This window comes from Caretta caretta, chromosome 2 (assembly GCF_965140235.1).
Source record: "Caretta caretta isolate rCarCar2 chromosome 2, rCarCar1.hap1, whole genome shotgun sequence".
In the NCBI taxonomy this organism is placed as follows: Eukaryota; Metazoa; Chordata; order Testudines; family Cheloniidae; genus Caretta; species Caretta caretta.
Window position 1 is genome coordinate 123276425 of NC_134207.1, and position 16968 is coordinate 123293392.

General features: G+C 44.9%; 1 protein-coding gene across 8 annotated transcripts in view; it reads right to left on the bottom strand.

Annotated features, from left to right (window-relative positions):
* The window catches only part of RELCH (RAB11 binding and LisH domain, coiled-coil and HEAT repeat containing), a 122652-nt gene that overhangs the window by 100967 nt on the left and 4717 nt on the right, over positions 1 to 16968 (bottom strand). For all 8 annotated transcript variants that reach the window (XM_048839702.2, XM_048839698.2, XM_048839697.2 and 5 more), the window contains exon 2: positions 5347 to 5436. In XM_048839702.2, coding sequence (XP_048695659.2) covers positions 5347 to 5436 — 90 coding nt within the window. The remainder of the gene's footprint in view (positions 1 to 5346; positions 5437 to 16968) is intronic.

The window sequence follows — 16968 nt, forward strand, 5'->3', positions numbered from 1 at the left end:
CACATCTGACTGCGAAGTTGGGGTGCAGGACCCTCCGGCTTCCCCAGGACCCCACCTGGGCAGACTCGCCGTGGGAAGCATACGGAGGGGCAGAGGATGCTGAATGCTCCGAGGTCAGACCCAGGAAGGTGGAAGCTGTGTGAGCTTTTTGCCCTAAAGACAGTCGGCTCACCCAGAGTCCTGACTGGCTTCGTAGGAAGCAGTTCCAGAGCATCACCCGGGGACTCCGTGACAACTGGAATATATTGCACCTCGTGGATGGTGCTTCCTGCAGTAAGTGACTGGGGAACAGTAAAACGAAGGGGGATTGACAAGGACCAGCTCGACCCTGGCAAAGAGGTGGTAACCTCGAGAAGGGCTGACACACTAAAGGTTCTCCCTGGAAATCGTGGGCGGCTGAGAGCACACAGGCCTGTGAGTCCACAACAACTTGGGAACAGCGGAGTGATGGCCTATCACCATCTCCTTAAGAAGGACATTGTAACCCTGTGCAAAAAGAGAGGGTTGCGCATTGGAAAGTTCACCAAAATACAGTTAATCGTGCAGCTGGAGGATGATTACTGCTCTAAGGAGCGGATTCCTGACCCAAATGGGGCTACAGCAAGATCTGGGAGCAGCTGGAGCAGTAGCCAGGCATCCCCAAGACTCCTGTCCCTGACCAGACGGGGGTCTTCACGATCGGTTCACCATCGGGAGATCGGAGACGGACGGGATTGGAGCAGAGTCCAAGAGAGCAAGAGGACAGAGAGATAGCAAGAGCCCAAGAAAGAGCTGCAGAAGCAGCAGCAGCATGAATGGACGATGGTGGAGCAGAGAGACATAGGGGACTTCCCAGGGGTGAGTGGAGATAGACCCCGAGGTGCCAGGTCCGCAGGGAACCTTGATACTAAATTGCTGCCCCTGGTTCAGGAGGGGGGCGGGGGGAAACGTGGATGCCCACCACACTACCTTTGAGCAGGCTGGCGATTTGAACCAGGGGGACTCTGCGGAAAAGCCCCAGTGTCTAGCTCCCTTGCTGGGTCCCAAGGCCATAGACTCTGTCAGCCTGATGGGTGGAGTGGTGGACAGGCTCCCACTCCTGACCCCAACCTTTATGTCTGTGTGGAGTCTCCTGGGTTCAGGTCCCTCGGATCCCCAGTGGGAGTGGAAGGTGATGGTCAGTGGGGAGACAATCCTGGGGTGGCGAGATCCTGGGACAGAGGGAACTGCTGTCAGGCCCTGGATGGTGCAGCCCCACCAGATGCTGAAGGGCTGTGTGACCTGGGTGAAGGTCCCAGGGATGAAGCCCCTCACCCTGCCTATGGCCCAGATCCCTGTGCAGACACAGGAGGGGTTGGGCTGGATGGTCGTTGGGGTTCTCCAGGATATCAGCTGTGAGACCCTGTTAGAGGGTGACTGTCTCTCTTTGGGACAGGATCCAGGCCCTGCTCCTGTAATGGCCAAGGGTTTGAATTTGAATACAGGTTTCAGAGTAACAGCCGTGTTAGTCTGTATTCGCAAAAAGAAAAGGAGTACTTGTGGCACCTTAGAGACTAACCAATTTATTTGAGCATGAGCTTTCACTGAAGTGAGCTGTAGCTCACAAAAGCTCATGCTCAAATAAATTGGTTAGTCTCTAAGGTGCCACAAGTACTCCTTTTAATTTGAATACAGGGAACCAATCAGCTGAGACGGAAATGGTCAGTGAAAATGCAGATGACCTGGCTGGCAGGGGGAGGAGTTGCTAGGCTGCCTGTAACCAAACCCCCTGGGGCTGCGTGGGACAAAGCTTTCCCTGCCCCCTGCTGGCTGTGATGCTGTAAGGAGAGCAGAGAGCTCGCTGCCTGCCCCCACTGGGACAGCCAGGGCAGCGCTGAGCAAAGGGGGAGCTGAGACCCCAGCTGAGTGGAGGGACCCACAGGCAGGGCAGGACGGCTGCCAGCCAGGTTTGCCTTGTCCAGAGGCGCTGCTGGGAAGTGAGTCCACAGCAGGGAGGGAGCGACCAGGGACAGGGCTCAGCAGGGCTGTGACCCCAGGCCCAGCCAGCGAGAGGGAACAGGCCCCACTCCCTTCCTCAGCAGCTGAATTCCAGACCGAGCTGCAGAAGGATCCCTCCTTGGAGGAGCTGAGGGAACTTGCTGGCCACAGCGCTGCAAACCCCCTTGGGAAAGGCTGCAGGGAAAGATTCCTGTGGGAGAAGGGATTCCTGTACCGGGAATGGGCTCCCCAAGGAGAAGCAGAACTGTGGGGAATCAGGAGGCAGCTGATGGTGCCCCAGAAGTATTGCCGCCAGCTATTTTATCTGGCCCATAATGTCCCTCTCTCAGGACACCAGGGAATCCAGCGCCCCAGGCAGCGTTGGCTGCAGAACTTTTTATGGCCCGGAGTCTGTGACGCAGCCCAGCAGTACTGCAGGTCCTGCGACCCCTGCCAGGCGGTGGGGAAGGCCCGGGATAAGAGTGAAGCTCCCTTGAGACTCCTGCCCACCATAAAGGAACCTTTCCATAAGGCGGCTATGGACATAGAGGGGCCCCTCAGGAAGGCGACCCGTGCAGGGAAGAAATACATCCTGTTGGTGACGGATTTCGCCACCCGCTACCTATAGGCAGTGGCTCTGTCCTCCACCGAGGCAGACATGTTGCTGACCATCTTCAGCAGAGAGGGGGTCCCCAGCAAGGTCCTTACAGACCTGGAGTCCAATGTCATGTCAGCCCTGCTCTGGGGCTTGTGGGAGAAGTGTGGGGTCTGGCCCACTTGGACCTCTGCATATCACCCTCAGTCCAACGGGCTGGTGAAGAGGATCAGAGATTGGCCTGTTCTCCAGAACGAGAAACAGGTCCAAGCCTTTATTGGGATGGTGGGGTACTACTGGGGGTCTGTACCCCACTTTAGCTCCCTAGCTACTCCCATCACTGAGCTATGTAAGAAGAAGCCGCCAGACAAGGTGGTCTGGACCAAGCAGTGCCAGAGGGCTCTCTGTGCACTGAAGGAGGCTCTAATCCAGGGCCTGGTAAATCCAGTAAACCCAGACAGTGCCAAGCCCTTTTCAGTAAAAAGAAAAGGAGTACTTGTGGCACCTTAGAGGGTAACAAATTTATTTGAGCATAAGCTTTTGTGATCTACAGCTCACTTCATCAGATGGCTGGGCATGGTGCTAATGCAGGTTGATGCTAAGAGGGGGGAGACACCCCACTGGGTGCCCAAGCAAAAAGCTGCTGCCCCGGGAGCAAAATTACATGGCCATAAAGAAGAAATACCTGGCCACAGGTAGGCCCTTAAAAAGCTGCAGCCGTATCTATTTGGGCGGTGCTTTGCAGCGTATACTGACCCCTCTGCCCTGACGTGGCTGCATTCAATGAAAGGGGCTGATGCCGAGCGGTGGGTGACAAAGAAACATGGATAGAGGGTGGCCAAGGTCAAGATGGGGGCTCTTAACCAAGAGAATCTGAATCGCAGCCCTCCAGACTGGAGTGCTGGGAGAAGACCCGATCCCAGTTTGAACCCCAGGGGTTTTGGGGTTGAAAAAGGGCACGGGCCGCATAAACCTTCCCAAATGTGGCCTGTGAGTGCCATCGAGCACACCCAACCCAAGGGAGGGCGTGAAACAGAAAGGGTGTAAAAATGGAAGGGCCTGATGTAACTCCCACCAAGGAATGGGAGAGATGATGGGGCATCCATGGGAATGTTGGTGGGTTCGAACTTCCCCAGGTCACTGGCTGAACTGACCTCACTCAGTTTGGTCTCAAAGAGAGGGAGAGATGAGATGAAGTGGGACTGTTCTTAATGTTTCCTCTGAATACCGTAGGGGTGCCTCAGTTTCCCCTATGCATTTCTTAAGTCTCTAGGGGGTGGGGTAATTGGGGGTGTAATTGTTGCAGAGCAAAGGGCCAGTGTACATTAATGGCTGACACTCTGTCTCCTGGCAACTGATGGTCTGGGCCCTTCCCCCCTGCAAGGTGATAGCTAAAGGGGTTGGAGAACAAAGGAATCAGGTGACCTCCTGACCCAGAAAAGGAACAAAGCCCAGAGGAGGAGGGGCTGGAGGGTGAGTCAGTTGGGGCTGGCTGGGGATGTGGAGTGAAGTGCAGACGTGGTTGTCCGGCTCACTGCCCCCCAAAATGGACCCGGCTGAGGGGTCCTGCTCCCTGGACCGACAAGCTCTGTTTTAGACCGTGTTCCTGTCATCTCACAAACCTCTGTTTTACTGGCTGGCTAAGAGTCACATCTGACTGCGAAGTTGGGGTGCAGGACCCTCTGGCTTCCCCAGGACCCTGCCTGGGCAGACTCACTGTGGGAAGCGTATGGAGGGGCAGAGGATGCTGAATGCTCCGAGGTCAGACCCAGGAAGGTGGAAGTTGTGTGAGCTTTCTGCCCTGAAGACAGTCTGCTCACCGAGAGGAGGCTCTTCCAGAGTCCTGACTGGCTTTGTAGGGAGCAGTTCCAGAGCATCGCCCAGGACTCCATGACAAATGTGCCTCAGTGATTTGTTATCTTATTTTATAAGTAAACACAATTTTTTACCTGCTGGCACTGAAAATATTGAAATCTGAAAATCTAGGTTTTTTTTTTCCTGGCTCATGCATCACCAATAAAGATTTTGCAACTAGAACATAATTAAAGGGGTGGTTTTGTGCAAGACCAAAAATAATCCAGCACAGTCTCCCAATGTTATATTGGCTCTGCACTGTTAACAGGAGAAGATATTTGTCACTTAATGCAAACAGATACCAAATACTTGGGAAGAGCAGATCTGTTTAAAGAAAAGAGCTGCCATTTTTTACACAGTCCCTTTTCTTACCACCACACTTAGTGTCTACAGCACTGGATAGTAGAAGAATGAAGTTTTCATGTATGACAGTTGTCTGGGAACAAAAAACAAAACAAAAACAAAAATGGGGAATTTATGGCCAGCATCCTTACTGGGGTTAAATTGGCATTAACTGTCTAGTCACTTATTGGTTACCTGTCAGCGACAAATTAACGCAGGAATAATCAGTAAGCAATGGTTGCTCTCATACTGCAGGTTTCAACAATCTTCAAGTACCCCTGTGGTTGTGGCAAACAATACATCGAGGAGATCGCAGTACAGCATAAAATCTCATGTATTATGTATACAGGGCATTAAGAGGGATATATTTTGCTCCTCTTCATTCCTAAAATTACTTAACAGCAGCACTTCAGCTGAGCTAACTGAAAGATGATTTGGAATAAACCTGATGTAGCAAAACTACAATCCAGTACAATCTTTAACATGTTCCTGGAGAGGAAAGATGCAATTTATAAATGTTGCTGCCCAAAAAAACCTCATGAAGCCATATGGTAACCCTAGTATTCTAGGACTCCCATCCCACACAAAATCCTACTCACCTGCTACGCGTTCATCTGTCTCCCTGTTTCCATCATCAGAGTATCTTGCAAAGTCTAAAGAATCAAGGGTACTAATGCTTCCAGCTCGATCTATAAGAGGTGAAACAGGAATTTAACCATTTGTAAAAAGTCCTAAAAATTGCAACAGTTTAATGAACAAAAATAGATTTCTTTGGGTTTTAATAATTTTGAAATAGATGGTTACTCAATTGTTGTGTATGATTAAAATTTTATTTTTTTAAACCTTCACACTTTTTAAAAAAGTAGTACAATAGAGAAACAAGATATTTAAGAGCTCTTTTTTTTTTTTTTTTTTAAATGAGAGCCCAGTAGCAAGACTATCCTGACTATACAGAAACATGCAACAGTGAGGGGGAAAAAATGTAACATTCTTGCATTAATTAAAGTATGTCAGGAGAAAACTAATTCTCTGTTGGCTACACAGCAATCCTTTTTCTGTCAGGTGCCACAGAGTTTTTTTGTTTATATCCTTTTGCTGTTATACATATGGTCTACTTACTTTGTAATAGATTTCAAGAATACCAGCTTGGTTCGCATTAGAAATTTTAATTGCTATGGAGATGCAGGTTTTTGGCTGCCAGAATCCTTTACTTTATTCCCTGTTATATATAATGTTTTAAGACAGTTCAACAGACATACTGCAATCAGAAGAAATGCTTCTCTATAATGCTCATTGCTGCTCTGTGTGGACAAGCCCTAACAGGCAACAGCAAAACCATCATAAGGGAATGGGAGCAAAAAGTTTAAAAAATTTCTGCAGTAGGAAACTTTTTATAAGGATTAGTGTGCGCATTTTGCCAAAGAAGTTTAGAAAAGCCATTTTCTTTCTATATGCTTACTGTATATTTGCAGCCTAAAGGCACAAATTTATAGTTACATACCAAAACTGTTAAAAGAACATGAAGGTTCCAAAGTCAAGCACTGAAGTTAGGAAGTGACAAACTGAAGGTTGTCTATGCATTCTTAATTCAGCCCCCTTGTAATTAAAGACTGTATCGTAATGCATACACACATAATCACATTCTATTTCCCCCCACCCCCAACCAGGACCCCAGCTTCATTTGTTGCAGAAGTTGGAATGTGTAGTGAATGAGACTGGGACCAGAAGAAGAGAAAGGCTTGTAGCATGGTAAAGTAGTTGAATGCTGCTCTGGAAAATTCCATCCTTGCCTCTGCCACAAATACAAAACTGAAGAAAAAGCTTCAATGGGGTTTCACTCAAACCACATAATGGGAGTGGAAGAGGCACATATCACAGATAACTCTCATGAAGTATGTATATAATTTTCACAAATAACTAACATTATAGACAAAAAGTAAACTAGCTCATCTTAAATTTGTCTGGCCACATTAAATAGCAAGCGGAATAGATATCTGCATTACAGAATGTAAATTAAACACTAGACTTACGTGAAGAAAACTAAGTCCCTCTTCCCAAAAGGAAGACTCAAAACAGGCTTTAAATGTAGACAGAAATTTCAAAAAGACAATTGTGAAAACAAAATTGAGAAACCTTAGATAGCTGTACTTAGAAGTGTTCAATATTTTTCAACTTGTGTCATTTAACATCTCCATTAACTGAAAATGGTGAGTTCTATGGATGTTTCAGCAATATAGGTAAAAAACATGGTATAAATGCTAACTTGTTACTGAGCTTCCAATGAACCTACCTTATTATGCAACTGCCAAATCAGTTTTGTCCTGTCTAGGACATTCTGTTACACAAGGTCAGTGAGCAAGACTTGCAAGACTAGAAGATACACTATTAATTTTAGATTGTCACTGAGCCAAAACTTTCAGAACAGAAACAGATGAAGAGAAACCCTCAGAAATCTTCAGAAGAAATTAAATTTTTGAGCTATTAGAGAAGCAGTGAAAGTTAGCAAGCCACCTAATAACAGGCTGGAATTCTATGAAGGGTTTTCAAGAGCCATGGGTTTCTTTCAAACTGGTCAAATGATACTAGCCCATGATGGCAACTACAGATTAGATTAAATGCATTGATCAGGAATATATTTTTTCTTATTATTTTTGGCATGTTTTAAATAATTGTTTATGGACAAGAGTAACAGAACTAATGGTTACCCATGATACCAATTATATAAAGAAAGAAAGAAAGAAAGAAAGAAAGAAAGACAAATGGTTATATTTTAAAGAGGACATGTTCCATCCCTATGGATGGAACATAAAATGGGGTCTGCCAAGTACTAAAACCTTTAAAGCAGATGACAATACTCCACAAACAAGCAACGTCATTCCATGGAAAATGTTCTAGAAGTTTCAGATAATGTGAACTAGTAGTTTCCTAGGGACAGTTTGGTTTAAATCCTGATGTATATGGGGCAAAGTCAGAACCAAAATACCCCATAGCAATAATGACAAATAACTTTGTATGATTGTAGGTAGTAGCTCACACCAGTATCCTGTTCTGGAGAGGCAACAGCGAAAGCAACACTGGTTTATTGCTGCCTGCTAAATAACTAGCCACAGTCTATTCTGAGTAGACAATGTGAATAGCACAGAGAAGAGAGACTGTCCAAGAAGCTTACCATTTGACCAGTACAACTCTAACCACAAAGTGTTTGGTCTCGGAAGGTGATTACATTCCATCACCATTTTTTAAGATGATCTACTTCACCTACAAATTCACACTGACAGGATTGACAAGTATGCTAGGAGTGAGTTGTGAAAGGAAAGTGTATGCCAGAGAGAGCGCGTGTTCTAGGCCTAATTTGTTACACAGTCTAACAGTTGAAGTCTAGGGTGGGTAGGCTTCAATTCAACCAACTTTAAAGTACAGCAGCAGACAAATAAGAAAAAAGTCCCTGCTCTAAACAATCTTCATATTAAAGAAAACTAAACTGGTGTGTACTCAGTAATAACTTCTTACGTTAAAGATGAGAGAAGGTGGGTGAGGTAATATCTTTTATTGGTCCAACTTCTGTTGGTTGGTGAGAGAGACAAGCTTGTGAGCTTCAGGTGACCGGAGAAAGAGCTCCATGTAAGCTCAAAAGCTGCTCTCTCTCACCAACAGAAGCTGGTTCAAAAAGATATTACTGCACCAACCTTGTCTCTCTAGCATCCTGGGACCAACACAGCTCCAATACTACATCCTTTAAAGATGCAGAGTTTTTATGTAAGTTTCTAGTACTTCATATTTTTTAGCACTGCAGAGGCAAAACAGCTTTGAGAATGCAAACTGAATTTTATTCTAGCACAAACAGAATTGTTATCTAAATTCCAATTACAGAGCCAAACTTTGAGCAGTCCCAGTGAAACACAGAGCAGAATTTTTATAACTATTGATGCACACGCCGGAGACAGCACAGCTTGATGCAGAAGGCACACTGTGTTTGCAGGTCTGGCAGTTAGAAAGAACATATTTTCTATTGTAAGCACAACAGATGTCTTAGGGCCATTAAACTCAGAACTCTCCTGCACCGAGTTGTTTGTCAGACTATAAATCACAACTTAACAATTTTACAAAACATTTCCGTTCTTTTAACAAATAGGATATCCAAAAAGATTATTTTAGCTCCCCTCCCTTTAAAATATAAAAATTCATACTAATGATATAACTGAATATTGGAGACTGAGTTGTCCCCAACATACATTATTTTGGCCAACTGATTAAGAAGTGTAACATTTAGAAATATATACATGAAGAATTTTTTTCATCCCTGGTTATAAAATGCTGATCTGCTCCTTCTATTGCATCCAAGAGCAGTGCAAGTACGGTGTCACTACATAAAGCTTTGTTTTGGAAAGAGAAAAATAATGGCACAAATAGTTCTCCTCATTCTGGAAAACGTCTAGGCAGTATGTCATTAGTTTCCAACTTTCTCAAAGTTTTACTTCATATGAAATTTCACATAAGTGCTCAAAAAGGGAGCAATATTTCCGCCTTGAAATAATGCTAGTACTTTCATCCCAGTAGTTCCTAAGCTTTTACTGTAGCAACCCACATGCGATGGTTTGGTGAGCAGGCACGTCTCTTCCACGTCTCTTCATGTTATGCCCAACACAGCTGCCACCATCTCCACTCTTTTCTTTTCTGTCTCTCCTTCTGTAGTTATAAAAATTATTAGCTGCTCAGGCACAGAGATGACCAACGATGACATGAACCAACCTGGCCTTGCCTGGATGTAACTGAGGTGTACTGTGCAGAAGCCTCAATTGGATGCTGCAATGTAGTTTTTTAAACCAGGCAGCCCCAAAGTACTAGGCATACAGAGTCAGCATTTCTTCCCCAGATGGGCATTCTGGGATATGTGGGGCAACAGTAAAAAAATGTTACAGTTGCTCCCACGAGTAAGAGGTAGGGAGAGAAGCAAATCAGATAGTACAGGTAGCAAAATGTAAGCCTGTACGTTGCTTTTAGGGTTTATTTGTCAAGTCTTTTGCAGATTTTGCCATGAAACAAAAGGCAGCGCAAGTAAATATGTCTAGCTGTAACCTTGCCACACAGCCAAAAGCAACACGTAGTTACCTATGACTCTCTTCACTGCAACAGATCACCTTTTGAAGCTGCTATGTTTCAGAATTCCACCTAATTGCTGTCAGAGTTTTAATTCTTCACAGATAAGAATCAATGCTTGAAGCGAGGTGAGATTTTGGATCTGTGGATAAATGTACTTGTTATGAGTGTGGAGTTCCCAATGTAGGCATTTTTTTCTGTGTTGCAAAAGACCAGGCATCTGTCAACCATGCTTTACTCTTTCACCATGCCCCTCCTCCCCGCTCCTCACGCACAATTCATGATACACTATTCTATATATTCCTTAAAGTGAAAAGTCAATGGTTATTCTAAGTAGAATAACTTTATTATAAGTAGTAATTGCATTATTTCTTCTATTAATTCTTATGTCTTTATCTTTAGTTTACCTTTCAACAATTCGTAATTTACCACTTTATGTTTTTTACTTTAACAAGTTCAAATAGTGCAAAATAAACCTTTTTGATATTAAAATCTTTCACTTAGTAAAACATTCAAACAGGCTCCTAAAGATCTGTGGATAAACTACTGAGATCAATAGAAATAATAATACATGGATAGCATCCACAACAAGTTTGGCAGAACTGAAGGAGAGGACATCTTCCTGGTCAAGCAGCACTGCTCCTCCATGTTCACTGACCCCTGCCTAAATCCTAGATGCCCATTTGACATTTTCTAAAAATCTTCAAATCCCCAATCATATTTTAAGAGAAGACTGACAAGATCCTATGTCACCTCCCTCTACCACACCTTCTCCCTTATTTCTTCTTAAAAATGCCCTCAGATTCCCTCCCCTTAAATATAATCACATTGTCATCATGCCATCATAGAAAACTATCCTGGACCCCACCTGCCCTTTCTCCTACTTTCTCTAAACTCACTGGAATGTGTCTTACACAACTGTTGCCTCAAATTCCTCTCCTACAACTAGCGTGGACAGGTGCCCAGTTTTTGACCAGAAAGTCCGGTCGAAAAGGGGATCTGACAGTGTCTGATCAGATCTACTGATTGGACACCCAAAGTCTGGTTACTGCAAGCAGCGGAGGTGCCGGGTCATCACCTCTTCCAGTCCCTACTCAGCTGGGGCCACCTCTTACCTTCGTCTGGTGGCTGCAGCATCCAGCCCTGGCTCCTCAGACAAGTCCCTCCTAACCCGTGCAGGGTGAGGAGGTGGAAGAGGAAAAGCAGCAAGTGACCAAGGCGGGCGGCCTCAGGGGAAGAGGCAGGACAGGGGCTTGGGGAGGAGGGGGAAAGAGGTGGGGCAGGAGCAGGGCTTTGTGGGGGAAGAGGCTGGGCAGGGGAGGTTCAGGCATGCCTGCTGGAGTGTCTGATTTTTAAACATTACCAAGTTAGCAATCCTACTTCCAACCCCATCCCCAAAACTCTAGTCTTTCAGTCATCTCATTGTAAATTTACATCAATTTAACCTTGACAGGTTTTGACAATGTTTTCCCACCACTAGTATAACAGTCACTCAGGTCCATAACTTAGCTTCTATCTCTGAATTTGCCCTCTTAAGGTATGTCTATGCTGCAATGTAAGCCCAGGGTCAGTAGAACTCAAGTTTGCAGATCCTGGGTTTGTTAACCTACGGCATGAGTATCTACATTCATTTGTAACCCCAACTTAGGGATTGTTGAACCCTGGGTCCCTACCTGGTGTTCCAGCATCTACACTGCATTGTGTGGGTCCAAGTGCAACCATACACATACCCAGACTTCCTAGCGCCCTCCTAAAATTTGGCCACTCTAGTCCTTGGTTTGTAGCACATGACTGTCTATCAAACTTGACTGTTCAGAGGACAAAGAAAGTTGGCCCATGGGACTTCTGGAGGACCCCTAGAGCAAGAGTCCAGTGGGCCGCATCTAAACTGCAAAGCAATAGGGGTTTGAACCCCAGGTCCAGTCTCGATTCAGGCTTGAACCTGTGATTTGTGTATAAACAGAAGAGCTGGGGGTTTAGGCTTAAGCTTGAATTGGAATTGAACTCTGGGCTTACACTGCAGTGTAGGCATACCCTTACGCCTCACCCACTTCCAGGCCCTCCTGATCCTCAAACCCTCTGCAGGTCCATTCAAAATGCTGCTGAGACTGTTCTGAAATGCCTCCCTTTCTTTCACAACAGCATCAAATTCAAGACTTTTATCCTCACCTTTTAAAACTCTGCCCTTCTCAACTCTGCCCCTTATTTATCTATTTTATTTTATTACACTGTTTGCAACTCCCTCTGCTCTGCCAATAATGCTAAACTCAGTTCCCCATTTGTCCACTTCTCCGACAAGCACCTTTTCACTTTTTTCCATGCTGCCCTTTATGAATGAAATGCCCTCCCCAAATGAGTCAATAAAGCCACAATCTCTATAGGAAAATGCCAGTTAGACTCATAGGCTTTAAGGTCAGAAGGGACCATCATGATCATCTAGTCTAACCTCCTGCATATTGCAGGCCAGAGAATCTCACCCACTCACTTCTGTAATAGACCCATAACCTCTGGCTGAGTTACTGAAGTCCTCAAATCATGATTTAAAGACTTCACATTACAGAGAATCCAAACCTGCAATTGACCGATTTCCCATGCTACAGAGGACAGCGAAAAAACCCCAGGGTCTCTGCCAATCTGTTCCGGGGAGAATTCCTTCTCAACCCCAAATATGGCAATCAGTTAGACCCTGAGCATGTGGGGCAAGACCCACCACCCAGACACCTGGGAAATAATTCTCTGCAGTAACTCAGAGCCCTCTCCATCTAGTGTCCCCTCACCAGCCCTTGCAGATATTTGCTGCTAGCAATCGCAGATCAGCTATGTGGGCAGTCCCATCATGCCATCCCCTCTGTAAACTTATCAAGCTCAGTCTTGAATCTTAGGCTTTTTGCCCCCACTATACCCCTTTGAAGGCTGTTCCAGAACTTCACCCTTCTGACGGTTAGAAACCTTCACCTAATTTCAAGCCTAAACTTGGTGATGGCCAGTTTATATCCATTTGTTCTTGTGTCCACATTGGTACATAATTTAAATACCTCCTCTCCCTCCCTGGTATTTATGAGCCATCATATCTCCCCTCAGCCTTCTTTTGGTTAGGCTAAACAAGCCACACTCCCTGAGTCTCCTCTCATAAGGTAGGTTTTCCATTCCCCAGATCATCCTAGTAGCCCTTCTCTGCACCTATTCCAGTTTGAATTCATCTTTCTTAAACATGGGAGACAAGAACTGCACACAGTATTCCAGGTGTGGTCTCAGCAGTGCTGTGTACTAACACTTCCCTATGTCAACTGGAAATACCTCTCCTGATGCATCCTAGCACTGCATTAGCCTTTTTTCATGGCTAGATCACACTGGCAGCTTAGTCATCCTGTGATCAACCAATACACTCAGGTTTTTCTCCTCCTTTGTCACTGGATATATCCCCAGATTATAGCAAAAAATGCAGGACTTTGCACTATTAAATTTCATCCCATTTCTATTACTTCACTTTACAAAGTTGTCCAAATCTTCTTGCATGATATTCCAGTCCTCCTGCATATTTGCAATACGTCCCAACTTTGTGTCATCTGCAAATTTTATTAGCACACTCCCACTTTTTGTCCCACTTTTATCAAAAAAGCTGACAATCATCAAAAACTGCATATAGGTAGCTGATGCAATGACAAGTGCCCATCATTGTTACCTTCATCTGCTCCTTACTTTTTGCTTTGACTGTTACACCCACTTTCTACAGCTTAACTTTAGACTGTTAAGTCTTTGGAGAAGAAACTTTTTACTACATATTTGTACAATGCTTAGCATAACAGAGCAATGATCACAATTATGTACTCGCCTCAATCACTTTGCCTATGATTTAGGTTTCAGAACGGTTACTAGTAAGTGTCCAGCAAATCACTCCTTTCTTCTTACAGCATATTCACACCTTTCTTGCTTTCTTTCATCATTTTCAGTACCAGTCATTTGGAGTTCAGAGGCTAAGGTCCAATCATAAAATTTAGTTGGATACAGCTATGTCAGTCAGGGACACTGTATGATAAGTATAAAATTAAAGAAGTAAAGTTAGCTTATTGGTTAAGAAAATATATGTGCGTTGTAAAGAAAGTCCCTGACCAGCAAGAAGAACAGGGATTGGCAAACTTTATGGCCTGAGGGTCACATCGGGGTTGCGAAACGAAGGCTGTGCCTCCGCAAACAGCCTGGCCCCCACCCCCTATCTGCCCCCTCCCACTTCCCGCCCCCTGACTGCCCCCATCAGAACCCATGACCCATCCAACCCCTGCTGCTCCTTGTCCTCTGACAGCCCCCCCGGGACCCCCCCACCCCTGAACGTTCCCCAGGACCCCACCCCCTATCCAACACCCCTGCTCCCTGTCCTCTGACTGCCCCGACCCCTATCCATACCCCTGCCCCCTGACTGCTCCCCAGGACCCCTGACCCATCCAACCCCCCCCCACTCCTTGTCCCCTGACCACCCCCTCCCAGGACCCCCATCCCTAACTGTCCCCCTCCCCCCAGGATCCCATCCCCTTTCCAACCCTCCCTGCTCCCTGTCTCCTGACCACCCCTCCCCCTGAACCTCCACCCCATGCAACCACCCCCTGTCCCCTGACTGCCCCCGGGACCCTCCTGCCCCTTATCCAACCCCCCCACCCCCTTCCCATGCCATTCAGAGAGGCAGGATAGGCTTATTGGAGAGCCTTGGAGGTGGGTGGGCGCAAGCCATGCAGCTGCGGTGGCATAGCTGCAGGGGGACAGCGGGGGAGGGGCTGGGGGACAGCCTCCCTGGCCAAGAGCTCAGGGACCGGGCAGGGGCCATAGTTTTCCCACCTCTGAAGTCGAAGGAAGGCCTTGAAAAGAATGTGGTATAAGGTTGAAAAGAATGAAATAGGGAGGATATCTGGTTCAAAAAATAACGAATGAAATAGGGGGAAGTTTTGAAAAAGAAGGCCTCTGACTGATAGGGGTGATTGCAGATGGTTTTAAATTAAAACAAAGAATCTGTTTTAAAATGAGCCAACACAGCCCTTCCCCAAACCACACACTAATGTTAAAACCTGTGTAAACCCAGGTGCAAAGAAAAACTGTTGGTTAGCAGGAAGGAGGGGAAGAGATAAGGAGGAAGAGCCAAAGGAGTTTGTAAATCTTATCTGGATTAAGACTGGAAAAAAGGGTGAACTGATTCAAATTGTTTTTTTAGCTGAAGACAGTCATTGGCAATGATATCACTTGTTTGTTAAAGGGTATAAGAAGTAAACCCTTAAAGGGTTCATTGCTGATATCTGCCTGACCATGCTGGAGGCAAGCAATGTGGGTCTAAAGCACCCCCAGGTTTAGCCTATTTGTAAGTATCTTATTCCAATGCTTATAATTCTTTTGTTATTGTTTGGATTTAGTAGATTGCTTATTAGACATACTTTTTAGGCATGTTTAGAGCAACTGTATAAATATCATTTGGCCTCTGGATTTAATAAAGGAATTTATGGTTACATTAGTGTTTGGTGGTTTCAAATATCAATATTAATAATTTCAGATATTAATAATTCCAACTAGTGTGAAAATTCCATGCCCCTGAACAGTGTAGCTATGCCTACCAAACTGCCAATGTAGGCTCAGCTAGGTCAAGGGAAGGATGATTCTGTCAACCCAGTTACAGAATTGGGGAACAAGTGATTCCACACGAATGGAAAAAAAACCCTCCATCAGAGTATGCTGCATCTACACTACAGGGTTATATTGGCATAACTACAGCATCATAGCTATCCTGGTGCAGTCCCTGGACTGTAGACCCTGAGTGTTGAAACAGTATTTCACAACAGCTGAAAAAGCAGTTTAAAGAATTTACTGAATGGAATTGGTGTTAACATCTTGTATTTCTTTGTTAGTAGATTTAACAACGTAACTCATAATATTGCCATAATCGGAATTGAATGTTGGAAAACAGAAATTTCAATTTAGGGGAGTAGGAGCAGAAAAAAAATCCCTTGTTAAAATTTAAAACTGTAAAGATCTGACAGTTTTGCATAGCCATGACCATAAGAAACCTGCTGGTAGTTTTTAGGATTCCAGCTGGTTCAAACATTACAGGCTGAATGCTCTCTGGGCTCTTTGTTGAAAGAATGCATCAAACACATTACTGAAGGGCACAGTTTTTCGACACAGTCAATATTTCTTGACCTGCTGTTCCCAAAGTACAGTGTTAAGGCTGTCAGTGGCGTAACATGCCTCCTCAAAGGAGCCACCAAAAGTTTGTGGGGGTGGAAAACAAGATTCAGGAATCGGAAATGGAATTTTATGTAAACTCAGGTTTCAGAGTAGCAGCCGTGTTAGTCTGTATTCGCAAAAAGAAAAGGAGTACTTGTGGCACCTACGTACTTGTTAGTCTCTAAGGTGCCACAAGTACTCCTTTTCTTTTTATGTAAACTCAGTATGCCTCAATTGATATTGCAGTGCTTCTGCAGAGGAGACTCGGTGCAAAATTACTTTAAGTTTCCTTGGGCGCGAGCACTGTTACACAGCTTGAAAACCAATCAGAGGACTGTAAAGGGTAATGAAACTTTTTACACTCACGTAGGTATCTTCATTAACAAACTGGGAAGGGGCAGGGTTGTTGCAAAGAATGCCTGTATCTGCATTTCTAATAATACCATCGTTTCTGTGTTTACAGCTGCATCCTAACGCATTGTTGCTGCCTGATAACGGAGAGAACACTATAGCAGAAATATATAAAACGTCAACCATTTGAATATTAATGGTCTTTGGGAGTTCTATTTGACCAGTTTCAGGTGAAACCAGAGATAGAGTTTTTGAAAACTCAAAAGTTACCATCTTTTTTATGGTCATTATTAAAAGGACCTATTCCATTGAACTAATATTCTGAACTTTGCTCCATAGGCTACCTGTGGTTTGTAAAGTACTTGCTGGTGAACAACGGACAGGATACTGGCCACAGGCTACTTACTAGCTGTATTTCCAGCTGCTATTTTGCACTAAAGAAGTTAAAATGATTATCTTAACAGTAGACTTCCATATAAGGTTGACTGGGCTATTCTGAGCTGAAGAATTCCTTAATTATGAAAAGAAACGTGAAAAAAACAAATTCCATTGCATACTTAATCTTTGGGTCA